Genomic DNA, 22,124 nt, shown 5'->3' with positions numbered 1-22,124 from the left:
GCAAACGTTTTCAATGAAAACAAAAGTAGTACACGCTGCTGGCAGCGACGTCGGCGTCGCTGTCCGCGTCGGCGGCATGTAAGTAGTGTCCAAATCCAAAGTTGGTGACGAATTCGGGGCTAAGATTTCGATTTCTGTGGCCACATGCGAGGGCGACTGCGCAGCCAGCGTTGCGAGGGCGCGGCCAAGGTGCACTGCAGAAAAAAAGGATGCCCAACTAAAATACCTAGAGATCTTTTACAGATTAAAAGAAAGAGAATCAAACGGTAATATTTGAATTAAGGTAAGCTATGGAGACATACAAACGATGTTATTGCGATAAAAAAAAAAAAATTTGAAAAAAGTGAAATTTTTGATCTTCGAAAATTTTCGAACTTTTTCGAAAATTCATATCTCAAAAACTGCACGTGGGCAAAAAAAACTAATTGGTGGGCAAACATGGGCAAAAAATGGGCAAACGATTCCAGCTTTTAAATTTCAAAAATTCGATTTTTCCGAACCCAGCTTCTTTGAGCTATACATAATAAGGTTTTTAATATCTACAATAAAGCTGTTTATAAAACCTGATTTATTTATTATTTTTATTTATTTATATTATTTTTTTTTATTGTTTGTTATTGTATGTATTTTGTTCGAACTACATTTTTGTATTATTCTTGGGCATTTCTATTCCATTACATTTTATAGGCCTGATTCAGTCATTATTTTGTAACGAAAAGATTGGCACCTCAGCTGACACCTCCAAAGCAACCGACCGACCGCTTGTGCTTGTAACGAGGCTAAATCGTAGCAGAGGCCGGGCAGCGACGTCGACAGCGACTGCAACGCTTTGGTATCGAGCACGCCGCCAACGCTTTTTAGCTTTTTTCTTTTTTTTTTTAGCTGCATTTTTGTCGCTGAGCAGCGCTGCCGTGGCTCTGCTGCAGCTCTGCCGACGCTCTGCTCGGATGCGTTGTTTTGCTTTTTTGCTTTTAGCCTCCACCTCCTTTCGACTGTGTGCATTGTTTCGTCGCGTTTTGTTGTAAACATTTCTGTTTGTTGTTTCGCATTCGAATGTTTGAATGCGATTGCGGATTGCGAATTGCGGGCGAGAATGAAGTGCTGTAATTGAGATTGGTGGCGATTGGGGCGCTTAGGCAAATCCAAATTAAAGGCTAAATGAAGGCGACTAATAATCGACCTACTACAAATGGTTTTATACAAATAAAATATCTTTATCATTTTCATTTCATTTATTTTCATCCATTGCTTTCTAGCTTGAATACTAGAAAGCTATAAGAAAGTTAAAATACACATTCTTTCAAAAGTCCATTCAACTTTGAAACGAAAGCATCACTATATCTCATTTTGTCAGCCTTCAAATGCCAATAAATATCAGGGTCATTTAAATTTGGTTCTACCAAAGATTCAAACAACAGCCAGCTATAAAATTGTGTATTTCATTGTCGATTTCTGATTAAAGGCAACATAAGCCCCAATGCAAAACTCTAATTGAAATGTACTCTAATGTAATGTTATGATAGCTCTGTTTTGATGTTCTTGACAAAATTGGGTTGAGAGCTGTAAATGTATCTGTATCTGCTTCTGCATGAGAATCCATTAATTTCGCCTCGACCCATATCACATCATAATACCCTTGGTACGGTTAACCAATTAGGCTGCCAGTTGATAGGCCTACAAAGTATGTTCATATGTATATGGCCAACAAATTTTGAATCAATAAGTTAGTTAGCTTCCCTTCCACCCACAAAAGCACACACACACCTCTCCGCTTCGAGTCCATGTGAGTGTTAGCCAGTTGTGAAGGCATGAGGGTCAATGATTGTAGCTTCGTTGCGGGTGGCTGACAACAACAGCCACAACAACCTTATTTACACGCATACACGCACACACACACGCGCTCAGAGGCGACAACACCCACACAGTTACACTTGAATTGTGTCATTGTTATCGGGCGCGGAATCGTGAGTTTTGTGGCATGAACATTGAAATGAAATCATGTCATCGATATAAATATAGAACGCGAATGTTTCGGTCTCTTTTCACCACGCTCTCTACCCTTTATCAATCGGAAACGACAGAGCTTGAGGGTCTCGGCCCGAATGAAAATTATGGATTGGCCCATTAGGGGAAAACCTTCACTCTCAGTGACCACATTGATTTCCCCCCTCCCCAGTCGATCTGATAAAACCCTGGGACCTTAAAAGCTCTTCAACAGGTTCGCCATCAACTCACACAGTCTGTCTGTCTGTCAATCTCAGTGTCACAAATGCGACAAACTCAAAGAACCTTGAATGCCGAACGGCATATTGAATGTGTCAGGAAAAGATATTAGGCAATATTTGGAAAATATCATCTTTTTGTCGGTGAAATTCCTGAGCTAAGCCAATTGTTGGGTAACTTGAAGTTAAGATATAGAAATTGGTTAGACTATCAAGGATGTTGTTGAAATTCAAAGAGTATATGCGTATTATAATCAGAACTCTTTCGTATTTAAAATATATAAACATATCATTAGGAAATCATAAGCTAATCAATGGCATAAGAATTAAAAATTTTAATTGCATTATGCATACTAATAAGGTATAATTTGTTTACTGTGCTAGCAACTGCAAAGAACTTCCACTTGATTATGAATATAGATACATTACTACAGTAACTACAGAGTCAACTTAAATTGCCCTCATATGCCTGGTCCCGCAAAGGTTTTCACATTGAAACATTATCAAATGTAATTACGCAAAATCATAGAGCAAAACGACCTTATCGCACAAATTGAAACAGCAATAGCAATAGCAAAACGCTTTTGTAACCCATGATTACATCAAACAAACGGGCACACATACAAACACACTCGAAGGCAGAGGCATGTAATTGTAATTACAAATGGAAACACCTTCGCACAAAATAGAAAAATAGAGAAAAAAAACCTAAGTACAAAACAACTAGAAAGAGCTTGCACACACTTCCTCATAGACAATTAGAAAAAAATAGCTTCAGCTACAACAATTGAAATAACCCGTTACAAAAACAAAACATAAACAAAGTGAGAGAGGGATTACTATAGTGCACATGTGCGCCCTGCTTCTTCTTCCTCTCGCGCTCTCGCTCCCACCCGCAGCAAATTCACCTTCGGTCAAATGAATTAGAATGAATTAGCAGGAGGCTTACATGCTCACTCGCTCTCACGCCCATTTTTCCGCTCCCCCTCTCTTTCTCAGAGCAAAAGATCACTCAAATCCATTGCTCACTTTCTCTCTATAAATAGTGAAAATAGGGAATTCAATGCTATAAACATTCGGAAATTCGAATCCGTGAAAGTAAAGCGCACAAGGGCCAATTTTGCCTCTCACTCAATTTACCTCCCACAGCCCTTTAACAGTAATATATCTACCTCGTACTCTCTCTCTCTCTCTCTGATAAAAGGGTTACACATTACAATTACGCCAGCTTCTACACAGAAGATAAAGGTATTAGCCCTTTTTAACTTTATTGAACAGTTATATCCCTTTCCAATATTTTTTACTTTCTGTGCGTCTGTATGTAAAATTTGTTCATACTCTGAATGCATTTCCATTATTTTCCTCGTATTTCATTACACTTTTGAAAAGCGAGGGGTCAGGCGATATTTATCTGCCATATGGTTTGCACTTGACTATAACGGTAATTACATCTAGGCACGGCATTGCCCCTGAATTTTAATGCAATGCACACACACGAGCGCATCAAATGTTGCACATTTCGTTTGATTGTTTCCTCGATTTCGCGCACTCGCCTTGCATTTTGTTATTGTGGATGTGTTTTTCATAGCTTAACGGTAATCACCATTTGCGACGACATTGAATTTTCGTTACTAGCGTGGGCATCACTAATTGGTCCGTAAAGATCATCGAATCCTATGGATGTTTTGACATTTCCTGGGCAATTCTATGACTACGCAACTGTGTTTGTTTATATATGTATCTATAGAATCCCACATTAAAATATATCAAAATAATATCTTCGAGAGTTACGGAGTTCTTTATCCATAAAACTGCTGTAAGGTTTTAGAGATTTACGGTTTAAATGAATTTAATGAATACCCCTAACATGATTTCAATAAAATATAATCTAAGTGCAGTTATCGAATGGTAGTTGTTACCTGGCTAGAGCCATTCTAACATGAGATAGCCCTCCGAGAGGCAGCGCCAGGGTATCCACTTTGAAGGTTTTTCTTCTACAACTTCCCACACGGAACTCAAATGGAAAATCAAAACGTTTTCTTTGAGTTTTCCAAGTTGACGATGATTTTGTTTTATTGATTTACTAAATTATAGGTAATTCTTGTTTTTGGCACTTTTCAAAGATCTTTTAGTAATTGTTAGCACATCAACGTCATCTTGCTTTTAATCTGGGTAATTTAAAGGTAAAAAATAAATTGTAATTAAACCTTAAATAGAAAGTATAACACTTTGAGTTTGGAGTTTCAATAACAACGACAGCACGCCTTGAAATATGCTCTGTTTTTTATCGAACATCTCTGACAACAAAGAATACCAAGAAATGGCACATCAATTTTATCACATTCAATTGCGAGGCGAACGTGTGCGACCATATAATGACCAAGATCGGTACAACCCGTCGTATACGTGATATTTGCACGCGAAATTATCAAAAAAGTCAAACAGCTCACAAATATAATCGCATCCCTCTCACTCGCACCGACTCACCGAAAGAGAAGGGTGAAAAAACCAGCGTACCATGTTCAATGCCAAATCAAAATAAAAATAAAGCCAGCAACAAAAGATACTGAAACAACATCAAAATAAAAAAAAACTGATTCAACTTATCAGCAGAATTTCGTGCGATAAGCTAAATTAAACAAAGACTATTGTATGGAGATAGCTCTGCCTCTTTCTCCCGCTATGCGTTTGTCTCTTTCGTGGCATTTGCACATGGCTTGCCGGCATTAAAAAACGCTCAGCCTCGGCCAAATAGTAATGAAATCAATAAATACGAAAAAATACAAAACTACGAAGAACTACGAAAAGAAGAAGAGCAACGCTTCCGCAGCTGGCCGGCAAAATAAATCAGTGCAAAAGCAGCTTTGGAGGTCACCACTGACGCCCCAAGTCGCTGGTAGAAGAAGAGACCCTCGGCAGAAGATTCTTCTTCTGCTGTAAGAAGGGGCGCTCTCCAAAAACTACAGCGAGAAAGACGGCGGTATGAGAGCAAGCATGATGGATGGAGAAACTAAATTAAATAAAACAAAAACCACACACTAAATTCCATTCCTTAGTCATGAGCATACAAGGTTCTTCCTATATCGCTCGATTCCACTTTTATACATACAAAAAACCATATAGAAAAAAAAAAGAAAAAAAAACCAAAAAGCTCACAACCTGCGCAAGTGAAAAAGCTACCATTTTGTGTTTGCAAAGTCACAAAAAAGCTGCGCCGGCGTTTGCTCGCTGACCTCAGCTGCTTATTTACCGCAAGAGCAAGCGAGATGGCTGCTAGAGAAGAGCGAGAGGGAAGGGGAGAGGGCGAACAAAGTTCTCTCATTTATAAACAATAAACAAAAATATTGGACAGGGGGCAGCACATGTTTTTAATTGAACTGCACGAACGGAAAAGCTTATGCACGTTCAAACATGTGTAGTACACCCTAGGCCTCTCTTTCTCGCTGCTTTGAAAATATCAATGCTATTTCGGTAATATTTTTTTGTTTCGACTTTTCCTACCCATCTGGCAACGCTGCCGCTCGGAAAGCTTTGTTTTTTAAACATATACCTGTTAATAAAAATTTAATCAAATTCGATTTCGGCATTATAAACATGTGATTTGCGTCACAATCAAAAGAAAGAGAGAGTGGGCTACTTAGGGGTGGTGTGAAAGAGAAGGGGGTGTGGTAGAACAAGAACGAGAAAGCAATAGCCCGTGCCGGGTGTTAAAAAGCCGACTCTACTCAATTATATAGAAAAAGTTGCCTTGCTTTTCAGCTTCTTTGCTCGCTTTATTCTCGAGTTTCGAGCTTGAGGCTGGGTCTATTTCCATATAGCTGTGTATATACATAGCCTAAAACATTTCGAAGGGCGTTAGATTGAGGAAGTTGTTAAGGCCTGTCGTTGTTATCTTGTTGAGTTTGCCAAAGCTCGTTTGTCATTCACTTTGTGTGTTTAATTGCGCGTGTTTTTGAACTCCGAAAAATGTTAATACATTTTAAGGTTTACGGCTTTTGGATTAAGGTCACTCGTTTAAGCTGCACGATACTCGAGAAAACTGCCGTTTTTCGTCAACTTAAAAATTCTCGACACTCTCTTGCTTACGCCTGACCATTTACCGTTGCGAATTGTGGGTGTTAAAGCGGAAAATCGGTTAGCAACACAGATGTGAATTATTTTTCCGAGGAAAGCACACACAAACTACTACTCGCTACGCGCAGCAGCTGACGACTGAAGAGCTTTTTTCTTAATATATATTTTTTTGTTTTGCTTCCATTGTGTGTTTGTTTTGCTTTTGCCGAAAAGCTTCGGAGAGCACGAAACGGAGCTTTGGAATCCAGCATTTTTTGAGAGCGAAGAACCACAGTTCGAACTACAAATGAGAAGTTCTCAAGAAGTAGCTACATCTGATAAAGGAATTTGGTAGAAAAAGATAAGATACAAATATAGTAGAAGTTTTATGCAAACCACTCTACCTACCTCAATTACAAACAAAAATGTTCCTGGGGCTCATTCTTACTTAATTGGTTTTTAGTTTCGATATTTATTATAAATTAACCTATTAGATCTAGTAACAATTATATTGCGCTCTTTTAGGCGTCTAAGAAAAGGATATCTAATAGGATTTCACTTGTTTTAAGATACAAAATGTCAAAAGTTGCATACATTTGGGCAGCAAGATAACAGATTTCAAATTGGATTGCAGTAACAATTAAATCCAATTAGAAAATTTATACTGTTTGTTTTGATTTTCATTACAGTAAAATTTGTTGTTTAAAAACTTTGTTGTTTATAAACTTTTTGAACTAAAATCATACAAGTGCTAGGATTTAGCTAGTAAAAGCCCAAGTCAACAACTCTCTGCAGAACAAGGCTATTTAAGGGTGAGCAAGTCGGCAGCTTAAAAGATAAGAGCGATAGAGAGAGAGAAAGCTAATCCCCCGGAATTAATGACTTAATAATTGCCGATGGCAGTGTTCAATTGAAAACATTGCTAACCACTGACCGCACCAGTAATCCCGATTTAATTGCAGAGATCTTGTAAAGAAACTCACCTTGTTTAAGTTATTACTGCTGTTCCTTCCTGTAATTTACAAGCCGAAGCCAAGCGAGTCAAGATGTCTGGAAAAGGCGAGGAATGCATTACTGTTGACAATTATATACTAATTAATTTAATGATGTTAATAAATTTCGTGCAACAAATAAAACGAACTTGTTTCAATCTGGTTTTGTTTGGTTGGTAACAGCTGAGAGCAAGACAATAGAATCAAATGGTTTTATAAGAACAACATTTTGATTCACATACATACATACAACAAAAAACGTAAACATTCAATTTGTATTAAAATAAACTGAATAATTTTGTAGGCTAGTCATTTTAGAACCCCATTTTCCTACCAAAAATGACAAAATTAGACCGAAAACATTCATTTTTTAGCGCGGCTGTAATTGTATTTTTAAAATTATTTGCATACACTCAACGAACTTCAGACAAAAACCCCATATATAAGAATCGAAATACTCGAATCGGTTCAACGTCTTCGACTTCGTATGCCGCATGCTGTTGTTGTTGTCTTTATATCATTGTTGTTTTTATTGTTGTTTCCATTGTGCGGGTACTGCTTACATACTTAACCAAAGTCGTTGCCACTCGCTGCACAAAAACAACAACGGCAACAACGTGGCGGAGAGCAACAACAAATTACTTTGACAGCACAAAGTTCTCAAGTGAACAACCTGAACATCGAAGAGCGCTACCATAAACGTCAAAGTCAACAAAGCGGGTCAAAACAGGCGGTACCAGGCAAGCGGAAAGTTTTGTGCGGCGGAGAGAGTTGGTCTGCTTGTAGGGATACATATGTGCAAGTCACAGGTTCTTCAGAGCATTGGGGATAGCCCCTGGGCCTAGGTCAATCCGATTCGGCGCAACCCGCAAACTATATCACTTTGATATGGTAACCAGTTATCTGCTTCATTTAAATTAAGCACATCTTTCAAGTACTTGACTGTGATTAGACTGGTTTAAGCAACATATATAAGTAGGAACGAATTTTGATATGAATTATAAAACAATCAAAAGACACGAATAACATGAAGTTCCTGAAGAACTGTACCTTGTGCAGTTTGTTAAAAAGTGCAGTTCTCAATCTACCTACGAGTTTAACTACTCATATAAATCTTTCAGGATCTGCAATTTCCCAGTTCTTGCAATCCTAAGCCGAATCTGTACTAAGCAAAATTATGCTGAAAAAATAAAATTACCATTGTAATCTATCTTTTAGGTAGCCACCTTAATTCCGAGAATTTCTACAATCCTATAAGCTATCAGCCAAAGCACTACCTGAAATATGGCAAAAATAACAATCTAACTGCTAGAAAATGCATCGTTAAGAAACCATTACAAGATACAGATCTAAAATTATCTGAAAGATAAAATACTGCGTATTTTCTAGCTAAGGAAAAGTAAATGTGAAGATAGCAATTGCAAAAGTTTAATCAAATTTAAATGATAAGATAATAATATAATATCTATGTATATCTCTTTTAATTAACTAGCAATAGTACAACAAAATCAGTTTGGTGGTCCCAGATAAATTTTAAACTTTTACTATAAAGGTATGTTATAAGTTATTCCATACATAAGTTATTAAACTGTTTTCTCGGTTTATAAATAGCTTCCTAATTGTTAGTGGTGTATATTTGTAATGATTATGTGTATACAACAAACTAGTTATACATAATTACTAACGCGGATATGAATAGAATGTTCCTTTACATATGTGTAAAATCAACAAATTAAAACAAAACCCAGATAAAAATAACACCTTTACTATGACTAAGTGTTATAAATTCTATCGTATATACTATACTATATACATCATTAGCCAGCTTCTCGTGCCTTCATATAGTTGTATAACAGTTGTTGAGATGTATAAAAGTTATGTGTACGATCAATCACAGGCGTATATAAGTGATTGGCACAAGTGCCATTATAAATTCCCAAGATGCGATCAGTGTTGATCAATGCATATAAACCAAGCTCCTCAATTCCGATACGCCCTCAAGAATATATAAAGACAAGTGCTCCATCATTATCTCGGAACGATTTCCCGTATCACCAGTGCAGGGTTGGCTAGGTGGGTCAAAAAAAATGCTACCTACCAATATAATAACGATTCGTCGGCACTTTTTTGCCGCCCGCTGAGAATTTCAAAGTTGTCGTGTCACACTGAGAAAGCACTATACGATGTACTCATTGCGAGGGATCCGATCCTCCAGGCAAGAGCAAACAGGCAGACTGAGCCACCTACCTCTAAGGGAATCGCTCGCCTCGAGTGGATTTGTTTACGTCCGAACCCAAAGATAAGGTAATCACCCCAGCCATATGGCGAAATTGTTTGCCAGCCTAACGACTACAACCGGTCAGTTGCGTTGTAGACCGCTAGAAGTGCGGACATAGTAAACAGAATAGATTCAATATGATTGGTATATATTTGCTAATCGCTGCAGTCACGCTGCTATATGTCTATCTCAAGTGGACATTTAGCTACTGGGATCGCAAGGGATTCCCATCGACGGGAGCGAGCATACCGTTCGGTGCGCTGGAATCCGTGACGAAGGGAAAGCGATCCTTCGGAATGGCCATCTACGACATGTACAAGTCGACAAAGGAACCGGTGATCGGTTTGTATCTCACATTGAGACCGGCTCTTCTGGTCCGAGATGCCCAACTGGCCCACGATGTGTTGGTCAAGGACTTTGCCAGTTTCCACGATCGTGGCGTGTATGTGGATGAGAAGAACGATCCCATGTCCGCGAGTTTGTTCCAAATGGAAGGAGCCAGCTGGAGGGCCTTGCGCACCAAGCTGACGCCCTCTTTCACGTCCGGAAAACTGAAGGCCATGTTCGAGACCTCAGATTCCGTTGGAGACAAGTTGGTGGACAGCATTAGGAAGCAACTGCCTGAGACCGGCGCCAAAGAGCTGGAACTCAAGAAGCTAATGGCTACGTAAGTTGTGGCGATTAGATTAGCAAATGTCAATTGCGTTACAAAGATGTAGCTTATTATTTGACTTTTACAAATACTAAATTACACTTATTATTTGTACAACCTATTCACAGTTTCAGACTGCGATGGGATTATAAATCATCTTATTTCACGCGAACTGAGAACTTGCAATAGTTTTGTTCTCCTATGAAACATGAACTTACTAAGTAACATAACGTAACGCATTCGAAATTTATGGCCGTTGCTAAATGTATTTAAACAGATACCCCTTATCTGATAACCTAATGCTAATGAAGTACACTATTTATTTCTTTTGTTAGATACGCCATCGACATTATTGCCACGACTATTTTTGGACTAGATGTAGATAGCTTTGCGGACCCCAACAACGAATTCCAGGTTATTAGCAGAAAAGTGAACCGTAAGAACTTTGAAGATATTGTTCGTGGAGCATCTAGTTTCCTGTATCCCGGGTAAGTTGAAGGTGGAATTCATTATTAAACATAAAACCTATATCTTTCAACCTTTTCAGGCTGGAGAAATTCTTTGTGCAAATCGGCTGGAAACAGGAGGCCAATGAAAGGATGCGCGAGTTGTCCAACCGAACCGTCGATCTTCGAGAGCAGAACAATATAGTTCGCAAGGATCTGCTGCAACTTCTTCTGCAGCTGCGGAATCAGGGAAAGGTCAACACTGACGATAATATATGGTCGGCGGAAAGCACTAAGAATGGAGTTAAGTCCATGTCTAAGGACTTGATTGCCGGCCAGCTATTCCTCTTCTACGTTGCCGGCTATGAGACGACAGCCTCTACAGCATCCTTTACCCTATACGAGCTAACCCAAAATCCCGAAGTGATGGAAAAGGCTAAGCAGGATGTTCGCAGTGCCATTGAAAAGCACGGCGGAAAGCTGACATACGACGCCATCTCGGACATGAAGTATCTGGAGGCCTGTGTACTCGGTAGGTTTTGATAGGAATATGGCCTTTTTAGTCTTATAAATCGCAGTTTTATACAGTGTTTCATATCTACTTTACACATTGTTTTATAAATGGTATAATATTGTATACTTTCTTACAGAGACTGCCCGCAAATATCCCGCTCTGCCACTGCTGAATAGAATCTGCACCAAGGACTATCCTGTGCCCGATAGCAAACTTGTGATCAAGAAGGGCACTCCCATCATAATCTCCCTTATCGGAATGCACCGGGATGAGGAGTACTTCCCCGATCCGCTGGCCTACAAACCGGAACGGTATCTGGAGAATGGCAAAGACTACACCCAGGCGGCCTATTTGCCATTCGGCGAGGGACCCAGGATGTGTATCGGTAAGACAGGTTCTACTCAAACAGCGTGAAATGGGAGTTTGAATACTGCAGATAGTACTACTGAACTCCACTATACCCCTCTGATCTCTTTCCAATTTCCCATGGAAACTAAGAAATTTCCCTCTATTTTCCAGGCGCCCGCATGGGAAAGGTGAATGTGAAGATAGCGATTGCCAAGGTTTTGTCGAACTTCGATCTGGAGATCCGGAAGGAAAAGTGTGAGATTGAGTTCGGCGTGCACGGAGTACCGCTGATGCCCAAATCAGGTGTTCCCGTTCGTATGTCTCTCAAAAAGTAGTTTCTAAGTCTTGCAATTAAACCATGTAAACCTTATAATAAACGTGCAATTTGTAATGAAAATATGAACAAACATTTCAATTGGATGCACTTCTCCCTCACACAGTCACACGCACACACACAGACACACGCGCGTACGCACCTTTGTAAATGTAAATAGTTTCTCGTTCTCCGCTTTACATAAGTCGCCCTATTTACTCGACATTGGGGGGATTCTGAGTAAACTTTCGCTTAGCGAATACTTTTTCGCCTATGATCTGAATCTCCATATGGCCGGGAAATGCACTTTTTCCAGCTATGACAACACAATATGGTCGAAAAAATACTCTTTCACTTTTTCCAGGCCAAGTTGTGTGAACTGCGCCACACACACGCACACACACACACTCACGGGCGCGCACGCACTGGGGACACGCACACTGTCGCACTCGCGGCGATGACGTTTTCGGCCGCAATGCACCTAATTAACGGATTTTGCATCCAATTCGATTGCACTCGTTCGGCGGCGACCCTTGGCTATTAGTTTGCAAATTTCCAAGTAAATACGACGAATTTGGCGAATCAGCGAATCACTCGCTTCCCATGCTGCGGCACACACTCACACGCTACCACCCACACGAACGCATACATATGTTTGTCGCCGGCGGTCCGGCAACGCTGCGGCAATGCAACTCTGCCTGGCCACTTGGCTAATTTTGGCTGTTTACCAGCCAACTATTTTTTAGCTAGTTGCTTAAATCGTTTTTTTTGAACATATTGGGTAACTATGTAAATTGTGCTCTAGTTTAATAATAATAAAATAATAAAATTATTTCTAGAAATTTAAAGTTTTTAACAATTGTTTCAAATATGTTGAAAATTTGTTTTAAAATAAATATTGGAATCCTTACACATTATTATATCTTATTATATTAAGTGACTGGCTTATAGCAAAAAAAAACCTAGCTATATAATGGCACCGCCTGCATAGAAAAGCATCCCTGTTGGTGTTTTTTTCTAGACTGTGTGGCAACTCCCTTGTTTTTCTCGGCTGACGAAAAATTTGACCGAAATAAATCAATTAAATTGAAAGTGTCGTGGAAAGCAAATTCACAGTGAAAAAGGATCAAGGTGTCAGGCTAAAAAAGCCGTGCTTTACAAGGCTTTTCGAGCCCAGAACCCAGCAGGCGTACGTGTGTGTGTTGGTGCGTAGCCCATAGACGTCACACGCTCACGCACACAAATAAAGAGAGCGGAGCCTCACTATTTACTTTGATCACCACGTAGTTAACTAGCTAATACTAGTGATTACGCACTAAGGCGCCATGGACGGAAACAAGGACGAGGCCCAGCGGTGCATCGACCTCGCGGTCCAAGCGCTCACCGCGGGCAAAATCGAAAAGGCCGAGAAGTTCCTCCTCAAGGCGGAGAGGCTCTTTCCCACGGAGAATGCCAAAAGTAAGGATAACAAAATAACTAGATCCACTGATCCACTACGTCCACATTCCCATATCAATCGATCCGATTTCACTTGGCAAGCATGCTTTCCTTGCCTTTTAAACGCGGTTATCTACGGGTTTGTTCTTATCAGTAGAAACAACAAAGTTATGTTTGTTATGTCGCACCTGTCGTGGGTTAGCCAAGTAGAGTGGTACGATCTTTATCGAATTAGCTATTGACAAACAGTTCAACGATATTTTAAAGATGGAAAGCAGTGAAGCAATAGTCATTACACAATACAGGATATACACTACATTCACTATTTTTAAAAGAACATCTTTGCAGCACCTGCGAAATCTTTATTATAAAGACCTTTAACCCGCTGACGTGTTTCTTCCCCATCTTTTAGGGCTGCTTGCCCAGGTGAAGAGCACTTCGAGCAACGGAAGCAATGGCAAATCCCGTACAGCGGCTGCCAGCGATGAGAAGGACAGCGGGCCGAGGAAACGTGTGAACTCTGATTCCCGCTCCAGTGCCCCAGATTACACCAATGATCAGTTGGAGGCTGTGCGAAAGATCAAAACGTAGGTACCACTCTATATAACCTTTCACATTACTAATTGCATTTGGTATTCATTAGCTGTAAGGACTACTACGAAGTGCTGGGCGTGAGCAAGACGGCCACTGACTCGGAGATCAAAAAGGCCTACAAGAAGCTGGCTCTGCAATTGCATCCCGACAAGAATAAGGCTCCTGGGTCGGTGGAGGCTTTCAAAGCTCTCGGCAATGCTGCTGGCGTACTTACGGATGCCGAAAAGCGCAAGAACTACGACCTGTATGGCATCAATGAGTCGCACAATGGTCACGGAAACAATGGTGGCGGACACCATGGACACGGTCAGTACTACAACAACGAGTATGGATATTCGCGCGGATTCCAGGCTGACATCAGTGCCGAGGAGCTGTTCAATATGTTCTTCAACGGCGGATTCCCACAGCAGAATGTCTACATGCGGCAGCAGCGACGTCGTCAGCAGGCTCGCGAGGATCGAGAAGTAAGTGTTCCGAGTCGAAACCATTTGTGCACCTTAAACGATTACCATTTTTTTCCTTATCAAGGGTAACAACTCTTCGGCCTTGGTCAACTTGCTGCCCATCTTGCTGCTCATTGGACTCTCCATGATGTCGTCCTTCTTCATCTCGGACCCAATGTACAGCTTGACGCCCTCTCAGTAAGCAAATCCTTAAAAAAGTCCTTCCTTGGCTAAGCACTAATCTGGCTTCTTTCTTAACTCGCAGTAAATATTCGGTGACGCGTCAGACAAACTCCCTGAAGGTACCATACTACGTAAAGGACAACTTCTACTCAGAATACCAGGGATCCGTAGCCCGATTAGAGGAATCCGTGGAAGAGGACTTTGTGAATCATCTAAAACACTCCTGCAGTCGAGAGCGGAATTATCGTAAGTTAGGCAGAGCAACTATACTAAACTGATATTAACATAAACGGTCTACAGGCGACTCAATGCTGGCCAAGGCGCGTACCTTTGGCGATCGGGACCTGTACAGAAAGGCGCAGAACATCAACACGCCGTCGTGCGATAATCTGCAAAAGTATTTAATCACATAAATTAGTTAATGCTATCACACGAAAAGCTAATTCTCAAATCCACCATTTTAAACCTTAACTGGGTTGTAGTTACTACATACTTTGCTTTAGTTGTTATAAATGAATTTCATTGTCTATTTTGTTTCATAATTTATATGTCTATTTAAATACCTACCCTCTCTCCCCCACCCAAAACGAAACGGAAACGGATACGCATAGAGCTGCTATGAGACATCAGATTTTCCCTAATAACGTTTGGTAGCACGATCCATCGATCGGCATTTTCATTTCCATAGAAAGCAATCGGCAATATGTGAAAGCGAGCAAACGCAACTGCCAAAAAGTCATATTTACGAGTATAAGTGGGCGGCTGAGACGAAGGACTCTTGTTTTTTCATTTAGCAATCGGATAACTATAAACATAAATTATACACGGATACGCATCATCACATATTGATAGTCAAATTGTCAACGGTTTTTTCTTAAGGACACGAACGCATGGGCAGTGGCGATACTCTGAATAAAATTGCAAGTTATTATAAATCCAAAATGAATTCGTTTAGCCACTCTTTCTCTAACTTGTGGGCTTAAAAATCTTGTTTTGTATTGTTTTCTTCGCTAGAGTTTATAAATGTACAAATAAAGCAGTGTTACGCTACATAAAAGACGGCGATTACTCCGGATAACCCGAGCACTTCAGTTGCTGATGATGGCCTCCAAGGCGGCCACCACGTCGCCGCTCTGCTCGCGGAGCACTTTCTCGGCATGCGCCTTGCTAACCAGCAGCTCGTTCATCTGAAATGGCAGAGGAAACCCATTACTAAGGGAGATCAGCGGGAAGTTATCTATGGGAAACTAAAGGAGGAACACATGATACTCGTAAATCTTAGGGATTTACAAGGAACTATCTCTACAATTAAAGTATTTCCTAGTAGTTTCGCATACGTACAATCAGTTCAATGTCCTCCTTCTTGACTTGGACCTTCTGGAGCTCCTTTTCTTTGGCTACTCGCAGTTCGTTCTCCTTGTTACGCTGGTTGCCAAACTGTTCCACGGCCTGTAAATAATACAAAGAGTATATTATTAATACGAGTATTATATTGTTTATAAATATACTTACGCTGGATATATTGTCCGCAGAGATCTCCTTTTCCTCGGCGTAATCCGTCACACGTTCCAGATCTAAAAGCAAGATGGAAGTTTCAGTATAAATGCTCCTAATTTATTTAGGATTGGTGTTACTCATTCCCACTTTTAAGCGCCAAAATTTTGTGTGCACTTCAATACATGATATTTCATAGATGCCATTTTTTTTTTTTTTTTGTGTAATTTTTTAGTGGAACGATGGGTTGATTGTTGGGGAAGGGGGGCGCATGTGGAATATTTACCTGCGGCGCCGTCGTCATGTCGTTTCACGTCGGATTTCTTTTGCTTTTGATCCTGCTCGTCATCCTCCACTTCTTCTCTGCCGTTGATTTCCGCTGCTTCCGTCATTTTCAATTGTTTTGTATGTTTAATTCAATAAACGTTCCGAATTTTTTTTGCGATTTCTTCACCTCGTGCGATTAGAGATGGACTACTAGCGATAACACAATCGACAGAATTTAACTATTAAACTATGAGTGTTTGGTTTTTAATTTTATAAGTTTTTGAAGTTTCTTATGTGATTTCGAATTTGGAAGTTGCCTTTTTTCTTTATGTTCTTAGTGCTTTCGTAAATTGATTGCATTTATGCTGAGTGGCAGCGTTGCCACCTGGCTGCTTTTGATCGAACACGACAGCCCTGTTTCAAAGGCGCGTAGTTTGAAAATTGTACTTCAACAATTGTACACTTCCAACCAGAGAAACAGTAAAATCATCAGAACGCTGAGAAATAGTGTCATATTGTTAAACAAAAAACTAAACGGAGTTGATTTTGACAAAAAGAGGAAAGGGAGAACAGTGAAAAGTTTTCCACACCAGTTTTAAATAAAACATTTGGCAACGGAACATCTTTAAATTTAAAGTCAATGCTAGAGTTTATGTGTCAACCGCAAAACTAATTAAAAATGTCTAGCACATGCAACGTAAGTAACTGCTTTTGGCGCTTTGCTCGCTTCTTTCGCACATTCCAATTTTTGTGCTGCGGTCGAAATGTTAATTATAAGTTTGATGCCCGGCTATAATTAGATTTTGAAGCAGCAGAGACATGAATACTTCGCTGCTCCCATGGACATGTGGGACATCCTTTTTTAGTCCAGCTCCCCCGCCGGCGCTCCTCTAGTCCATGTGTGTGTCACTGTGTCCTGTTGACATAATCGTTTGCCATCATGATTAATTTAATTGTCACTTTGACGTAAGGACACTCACAGTTCCTCCTGCTTGCGTGCTTTGCCCGGTCTGAAAATCAAGATTAATTAGCATCCATGACCATGGGCGGTCAACATCATTTGTTAGGGGGCGTGTGCGCACAGGGGGGGTTCGATGGGGTCGAAAGGATGGTCGCAAAAAGAGAAAGAAAAGGGGATCCACGGGGTGGCGACATATGTGCACTGCATTTAATTCGATTTTATTTCGGCAGCTCCGGGTTTTTCCTCGGAATTTCGCATGCGGCGCGCAAGTGATCGGAAAATAAATAAGAAATGTGAATTGTGGGAACTTTCATATCTAAAGTAACTCAGTCACACCAGATTGTATGACTAATAATAATTAAAAACAAATCAAAAATAATATTTCATATATCAACTAATTTCCATTTAATGAAGAGTACTCAAAAGGGCAAAATGCATTTTCTTTTCCCGCGAAATCTCAGCTTAAACGAAGCATATGTGATTGGCAGCAACAGGCAATGCATTGTTAGCCCAGTTCTCGTTTTCGCCACCCAAGCTTCCGCCATTTTCCATTTTCCCCGTTTTTCAACACTCGCTTCCCCCATTTTTTCCGTTTTCCGTTTGCCAGTTGGAAATTAAATTATGGTGCTAATTAGCGCAGCACATAAATTAAGTTGCCAATTTCGGTTGCCATTGTGGTTGGCAATGGCAAATTGAGCGTTGCATATCCACAGGGGCATCCTGCTCCTGTGAGTGTGTGTGTGTGTGTGTGTGTGCATGCGTGTGTGTTGGTGCTGGCACCCAAAAATTCACACAGTATCTTTTTTGCCACTTTTTCGGGGTTAAATTCGCCTGCATGACGTAATTTAACTTGCATTGTCTTCGCGAAGGGCAAACATTTTGTCGATTTTGTTGTTTCCCTTCTGGTGGTTACTTTTTGCGTTTTACACTCGGTTTTATTGTCTCTTTTTTTGGTGCGGTTGTGGTTTCTGTTCTTTTTATGCCAACTTTTTAAGTGTGCGAAATAGATACAAAGATAGCACAGACGACACGCCATAAATGAGTTATCAGGATTGTGTAATAATTTAAGGCGCAAGAAATGATGATATATGTTTAAAGGAATGTAGATATGTGTAGATACTTTAAGGAGTACAAACTTTAATTTATTTGCATCTTTTCTGTTATATTTAAAACTTTCTGCTCTCTTGGTTTCCATATTTTAATTACTAACACCTGAATGTAAATTTTGTGATTATCAATTGTGAAACCTGCATGATATTGCTGATGCCCATAGCCAATTTAATTCAAGAATTTGGCAATGAACATGTGTTCAATTTGCCACACCTCCACCAAAAATCAGCATTTCTGCTGGCTGAATGAAAGCACACTTCCTGCTTCATTTTGGGGCATTCCCTTCACGAACTGAATGCAGAATGCAATTGGCTGCACATACAGTCGAGTTCACAATACTAGCAATGAGTATTGCTAAAGAATTATAAACTTTTCTGAAAAATAAAATTGTATTATAGACAAATTATATTAAAAGAGTAATTAATAATGATAAATATACATATACAATTTTTGCGCATTTATATTTATTTAAGTTTCCTTTGTTTCAATACATTTTGGAACCCAAAAGTGTGACCCCTGCTGTTTAATATGCACTTGTCTGCGTGATTTTCAGGATGCCATAGGCCGTGTCGTCTGTGCCAAATGACATTGGGCTGTGGCATTCGTGGCCAGTCAATAAATAAATTAGCATAGCAAATAAATTAAGAAAATGCAATTTTCAAGAACTGTTGCACAGACGACGCGTCCGGCTCCTGCAACCCAGCCACGAATATTCCATTCAAATGGGCGATTCAAGGACGGTCTTTAAATTTTTGGTTCAGTTTTTGAAGGCGGCGAACGTTGGCGTTTCTGGCTCATTGCATGCATAATTGGCTAGCAAACTCAATTACGCTAATAACACTCGAAAGCGCGGCTCAAATCCAGTGTGTTTCCTTAAATATTTATGTCTATGGGTGAGCGCTTGACTGACGCCACGAGGAATTATCCTTGTAGCAACCAAGAACAAGACCAAAACCGAAATCAAACCAACTCAACTGGAGAAAAAACGAGGATTGGGGCAAATAATTGAGCCATTGAAGGCGCTCCAATGGTCAGCAAAAGTTCCAACTGTAACAGATAGCGAAGTACGAAAAGTTGCTCCTTGCAAGGATACTTTCAGCTGGCGGGGATTGGGATGGGGATTGGGATTGGGTTTGGGGCTATCCTTGAGGTAGCTGAGCTTGTGTGGCGAAGGCGACCTATTGACGACCTTTATCGGGGTGTACATAAACCATAATCGCAATTGGCAAGTGGTCGCCACTCGAAGAAGCATCCTTTTGGCCATTGTCATGCTTCACAGGATGGACACACAGCCAGCGATTCAGCGGCACACACGCACAAACGTTACACTTAAAACAATTACGTTTACTTCAGATAAATATGCTAAAAAATCAATGTTTTACTATTTCTACTATTAAAAATGTTTGGAATAAAGAAATGAAAGCATTTTTATTGGTAGTGCTTTTATAAGCAGAATTGACTGCGTTGGTAACCCAATTCTTTGTACAAAGTATCTGCATCTTTTGTAAAATCTTTCCCTTTCTTCGAGTGTACTTTCTAGTTCTGGGCATTGGCCAGTTTGGAACGCATCGAACGGAAGCCGCTGCTCATTCATTTAAAACTTGTCTGCAAGTTGCCAAGTTGCTCCATGCCCCTGCGGCTCCGCAGAAAGAAGGTGCAAACCCTCGAGTTTGTCTGTCGTAAAGTCCCATCTTACGCCCACTTTTCCACCGCCCCCCTCCCCCCCTGGGCCATAATGTATCCCTGACATTTTGCAACTTTTGCGTTTAACAATTTCGCTTCCTTCCGCTGGCTAAACGGCGCCAGGTTGTCGTGGAAATTTGTTTTAATCGTCATCTTTGCCATCGACGTAAGCGCTTTCCCAGCCCCACCCACAAGCATTTTCCAACTCCCACCGTCTCAAGGGTTCGTTGACAGTAACTCCTTTCGGTTATCGATGGCCTGTTCAATATTTTATTAGTGTCGTTAGGCGAAACGACTCCGAACATCCTTTGCAACATACCTATGAACTGGCGGGTTTTTTTTCTGTTTTTTTTTTTTTGGTTTGGTTTTGGGTTCTTGGTGTTGCCTCAATAAATTTGTATTTGGCAGTAGGTTAGTTTGCCGGCATTGTTTCATTTTTAGTGCCTGTTAACATTTACATAAGTTACCTACACGGATTCGCTGAAAGGTACTTAACCTAGAGGTAGACAATTGACCGCCTAGAAGATTAATGGCCTAAGGACTGGGACAAATAGAATCGGAAATGGTAAGGAAACTAAGAGGAATTCGTTACTAATAAATTTATATCGAAAAAGTAAATTATCTCAGGATATCTCAGATAATACTGTTGAGATCTTGTTTTACAGGTTAGGAAAATGTGTAATTATAAATATTTCTATATATTATATATATATATATATATATATATATATATATTATTATATATATATATTATTTCTATATTTATATATATTATATGTATATTACATTAGGACACTCGTTGTCTTCAATAAATATTATTTTGAATATGATTTTTAAGTGCAACGTAACTTTGAAGTTAAAGTTCTTCCCATTCAATACGTTACTTTGTTATTTTATGCACTTTTCCATCCACATCCTAATCTCACCTTCTGGCAAAAAAGAAAAAAACCCAGCGAAAAGCATCAGAATGCAAGTATGCAAAAAGTCAGTGGAAAAGTTGCGATAAGAGTGAGTAACTTTTGCAGACCGAAAAGTGCATAAACATTCGAGGCTCTCTTCTTATCAATAGGGTTATAACATAACCCTTACTTTCGAGGGGAGTGCGTATTTTCGTTGACTTTATAACCGGCGAACACTAAAACTGTCTGCCATTGTGTCATGCATTTAACCCTAAACGTTATTATTGCCGCCCGACAGTCTCCGCCAATTTGGCATAATGCGTAATATTTCTTTTTTATAACCAAAACTACGCATCCGCATCCGCTTTCAGCCACCGCGCACTTAAGGTGTACCAAGTGGGAGCGAGATGGGGTTAGAGCGGGGCAGAGTGAGAGGGCACTAAGCGTACATATATGCATATATCCTTTCGTTGGGTGGCCAGGATAATAAAGGGTAAATGGCACTGCATACTTTACAGCGGAACAGCATAACTTTAGGTGAAGAAAACGCTTTGATGCACTATTGATACCTATTGTTTAATCTTATAAGCTATACTATATATGCACATGTCCTTGCTAAGTTTTAAATATATTATAGAAACATGATTATCCCTTATTAGCATATTGACATTATCTTAAATATTTTTACTTTCACTTCAGTTGGGCATACTTTGTATACGAATGATTGCGAGGTATTTGCACAGTGTGTAAATCAATGAACACATCCGGACATCCGCCTAGTATATAACATTATTTATAATTTCCATACAAATTATTCTTTATTTCCTTCTTCAAAACTTACCAAAGGGTTCTTTCATTATTATGCCACTTCCTTTTGGGAGAAAAAAGAAGAAACTTGTTCCTTTGCTCCACTCAATCAATTTGATGTGCTCACCATTCCGAAAAATGTTTGCCAAAATCAAAAGCGAAAAAAAGCCAGAATTCTTCAAAAGTTAATTTCTCGCCTGAATGTTACTAATTAGAAGAGCGGTAGCCAGACTTTTGCTGAAAATACAAGAGAGGTGTGAGCTGTGAATACACTGAAAAAAAATATATGTATAGAATTTTGAGTTTTCTGTAAAGGTAAAGGATAAAAGTTAATTTAAATTTTTTACGTATTTTCTTCTACAAATTTATATAAAAAATAGATTTTAAACTGGAAATTAAGCCCACATATAATACATAAATCAAAAATA

General features: G+C 39.7%; 4 protein-coding genes and 1 long non-coding RNA gene across 6 annotated transcripts in view; 2 read left to right on the top strand and 3 right to left on the bottom strand.

Moving 5' to 3' along the window:
• The window catches only part of LOC6606454 (protein roadkill), a 59,224-nt gene extending 46,797 nt beyond the window's left edge, over window positions 1–12,427 (bottom strand). The window contains exons 1-2 of one of the 2 annotated variants that reach the window (XM_032722453.1): window positions 11,982–12,427; window positions 7,259–7,325 (exon numbers count right to left, since the gene is read on the bottom strand). Coding sequence is in view for 1 of the 2 variants with exons in the window: in XM_032722452.1 (XP_032578343.1) it covers window positions 4,142–4,155 (14 nt within the window). In the remaining variant the exon portion in view is untranslated. Of the gene's footprint in view, window positions 1–4,141; window positions 4,391–6,322; window positions 6,416–7,258; window positions 7,326–11,981 lie in introns of those variants that run through there. The other variant, XM_032722452.1, reaches the window with a different exon arrangement.
• On the top strand, window positions 9,613–11,904 carry LOC6606452 (probable cytochrome P450 6d5). Its single transcript, XM_002031219.2, has 5 exons — window positions 9,613–10,212; window positions 10,533–10,685; window positions 10,745–11,175; window positions 11,294–11,542; window positions 11,677–11,904. Exons 1-5 carry the CDS (start codon window positions 9,683–9,685, stop codon window positions 11,838–11,840), a joined length of 1,527 nt encoding a protein of 508 aa, XP_002031255.1. The 5' UTR covers window positions 9,613–9,682; the 3' UTR covers window positions 11,841–11,904.
• A 716-nt stretch (window positions 12,428–13,143) lies between the features above and the next one.
• LOC6606451 (dnaJ homolog subfamily B member 12) lies at window positions 13,144–15,017 on the top strand. The gene is made up of 6 exons (XM_002031218.2): window positions 13,144–13,276; window positions 13,668–13,842; window positions 13,899–14,313; window positions 14,378–14,490; window positions 14,558–14,721; window positions 14,776–15,017. Exons 1-6 carry the CDS (start codon window positions 13,144–13,146, stop codon window positions 14,886–14,888), a joined length of 1,113 nt encoding a protein of 370 aa, XP_002031254.1. The 3' UTR covers window positions 14,889–15,017.
• Window positions 15,018–15,421: 404 nt separating this feature from the next.
• On the bottom strand, window positions 15,422–16,474 carry LOC6606450 (huntingtin-interacting protein K). Its single transcript, XM_002031217.2, has 4 exons — window positions 16,256–16,474; window positions 15,988–16,049; window positions 15,817–15,924; window positions 15,422–15,662 (listed from the first exon to the last, which is right to left on the bottom strand). The coding sequence occupies exons 1-4, from the start codon at window positions 16,359–16,361 to the stop codon at window positions 15,564–15,566; spliced, it is 375 nt and encodes a 124-aa protein (XP_002031253.1). The 5' UTR covers window positions 16,362–16,474; the 3' UTR covers window positions 15,422–15,563.
• Window positions 16,475–21,503: 5,029 nt separating this feature from the next.
• Window positions 21,504–21,923, bottom strand: LOC116801700. Its single transcript, XR_004362176.1, has 3 exons — window positions 21,824–21,923; window positions 21,731–21,760; window positions 21,504–21,665 (listed from the first exon to the last, which is right to left on the bottom strand). It is a non-coding gene; the product is annotated as an uncharacterized LOC116801700 (long non-coding RNA).
• Window positions 21,924–22,124: the final 201 nt, after the last annotated feature.

The sequence above is a fragment of the Drosophila sechellia genome, chromosome 3R, assembly GCF_004382195.2.
Source record: "Drosophila sechellia strain sech25 chromosome 3R, ASM438219v1, whole genome shotgun sequence".
Taxonomy (NCBI): domain Eukaryota; kingdom Metazoa; phylum Arthropoda; class Insecta; order Diptera; family Drosophilidae; genus Drosophila; species Drosophila sechellia.
Note: the sequence above shows the minus strand (reverse complement) of the source record. Positions and strands in the feature narration are given on the sequence as shown.